We start from the raw sequence: 1,879 nt of genomic DNA, 5'->3' as shown, positions 1-1,879 counted from the left end.
GCCATCACGTACCCACCTCTCCCCTTCCTTCTGACGTCATCAGCGTCCCTTGACGCCTTTACGTCTGCCCTCCCGAGGCTCCACCATTCCTATTATAGTCGCCGACATCCCTTCCGTTGGCGGGTTCCAGTCGGTCTCATGACCTTTTTTTGATTGATGTTTGTTTTCTGATAAATTTCAATGTTTATATTTCCTCGTTACGAGCGATGCTCACCCGGTCTAGTGAACTAAAATGTAAAAAGCCGGGCTGGGTTTCCACCGTTTGACCGTAGGTTAGACATGTTGTAGTTTATCTCCACCGGGAAGTCTGTTAGACACAAACGACAGGCAAGACTAAAGATGACTACAAGTCCCGGTGCACCTCGCGCGGGTGGAATGTTCCACCATCTGCATGGGATAGGGGTGGGGTATTCAAGTGTCAGAGGGCGAAGGTGGGTGATGACAGTAGTTGGTAAGTGCTCTGCAGGCGAGCGGCATTTAACGTGATCGCCAGCAACTGTAGCGCTAGGCCCTGACTGCAAAGGAAGCATATTTGTAGCTTTTGAACAGGTCTGAATCTAAGAGAACCTGTTTGGACAAACTCAGCAGGTCTGAAGTTCTGAGCTATCAGTTCTGAAGAAAGGTCATTGGACTCGAAACGTTGACTCTGCTTTTTTTTTCCCCTTCCACGGTTATTGTCTGACCTGCTGAGTTTCTCCAGTAATTTCTGTTCTTTTTTGGTTTGTGACTGACTTTTTTTCTGTAAGGAAAAAAAGGGTCGGCATGGACTTGTTGGTTAAAAACAATGACTGCAGATGCTGGAAACGAGATTCTGGATTAGTGGTGCTGGAAGAGCACAGCAGTTCAGGCAGCATCCGAGGAGCAGGAAAAAAGACGTTTCGGGCAAAAGCCCTTCATCAGGAATAAAATATTTATTCCTGATGGACTTGTTGGGCCAGATGGCCTGTTTCCACACTGTAGGGATTCAATGATATATATGTTTGATTAACTAGCACTGCGAGCAGGGAATGTGGAAACAGAACAATTACTTTCAGTTGTATGAGGGAGTGAAAGGTTAGTTCTGCAATGTGAAATTTTTAATAAAACCATTCAGGTAATGAAATGAAGTTTGATAATAGGATGTGTCCAAATATGCATGCAAAATTGCATAACTGTAGTACGCGCATTGGTTGTATTGATAATGTCTAACTAGCATCTGCAAAAGTTGTAAGTGTACTTACTACTTAATTCCACGGTCTGTACTGAACTCTTTCCATGATTCCTTGCCCATGATGCTGGCCTTATTACTACCCTGAAAACCTGCTAGGAATATGTAAGGACATAAGAAATGGGAGCAGGAATAGGCCTTCTGGCTCTTTGAGCCCACTCTGCCATTCAGTAAGATCATGGCTGATCTTTTTGTGGCCTCAACTCCACTTACCCGCCCCCTCACCATAACCCTTAATTCCTATACTGTTCAAAAAATGATCTATCTTAGCTTTAAAAACGCTCAGTGAGGAAGCCACAACTCCTCCACTGGGCGTGGAATTCCATAGAATCACAACTCTCTTGGTGAAGAAGTTCCTTTTCAATACAGTCCTAAATCTGCTCCCCATAATTTTGAGGCACTGCCCCCTTGTCCTAGTTTCACCTGCCAGTAGAAACATCCTCTCCACTTCTATCTTTTCTACTCCCTTCATAGTTTTATGTTTCTATGAGATTCCCCTCATTCTTCTAAATTCCAATGAATATAATCCCAGTCTACTCCATTTCCCCTCACAAGCCAATCCCCTCAACTCAGGAATCAACCTAGTGAACCTCCTAGTGCCAGTATATTCTTTCTCAAGGAAGGAAACCAAAATTGCACACTACTCCAGGTTTGGCCTCACCAGCATCCTAC

General features: G+C 44.4%; 1 protein-coding gene across 2 annotated transcripts in view; it reads left to right on the top strand.

Moving 5' to 3' along the window:
* Positions 1-438: 438 nt before the first annotated feature.
* Positions 439-1,879, top strand: part of adck1 (aarF domain containing kinase 1) — a 673,127-nt gene continuing 671,686 nt past the window's right edge. For both annotated transcript variants that reach the window (XM_087989469.1, XM_043697034.2), the window contains exon 1: positions 439-451. In XM_087989469.1, coding sequence (XP_087845595.1) covers positions 439-451 — 13 coding nt within the window. The remainder of the gene's footprint in view (positions 452-1,879) is intronic.

The sequence above is a fragment of the Chiloscyllium plagiosum genome, unplaced genomic scaffold (assembly GCF_037043375.1).
Source record: "Chiloscyllium plagiosum isolate Xiang-an unplaced genomic scaffold, Cpla_swu_hap1 HiC_scaffold_8, whole genome shotgun sequence".
Taxonomy (NCBI): domain Eukaryota; kingdom Metazoa; phylum Chordata; class Chondrichthyes; order Orectolobiformes; family Hemiscylliidae; genus Chiloscyllium; species Chiloscyllium plagiosum.
Note: the sequence above shows the minus strand (reverse complement) of the source record. Positions and strands in the feature narration are given on the sequence as shown.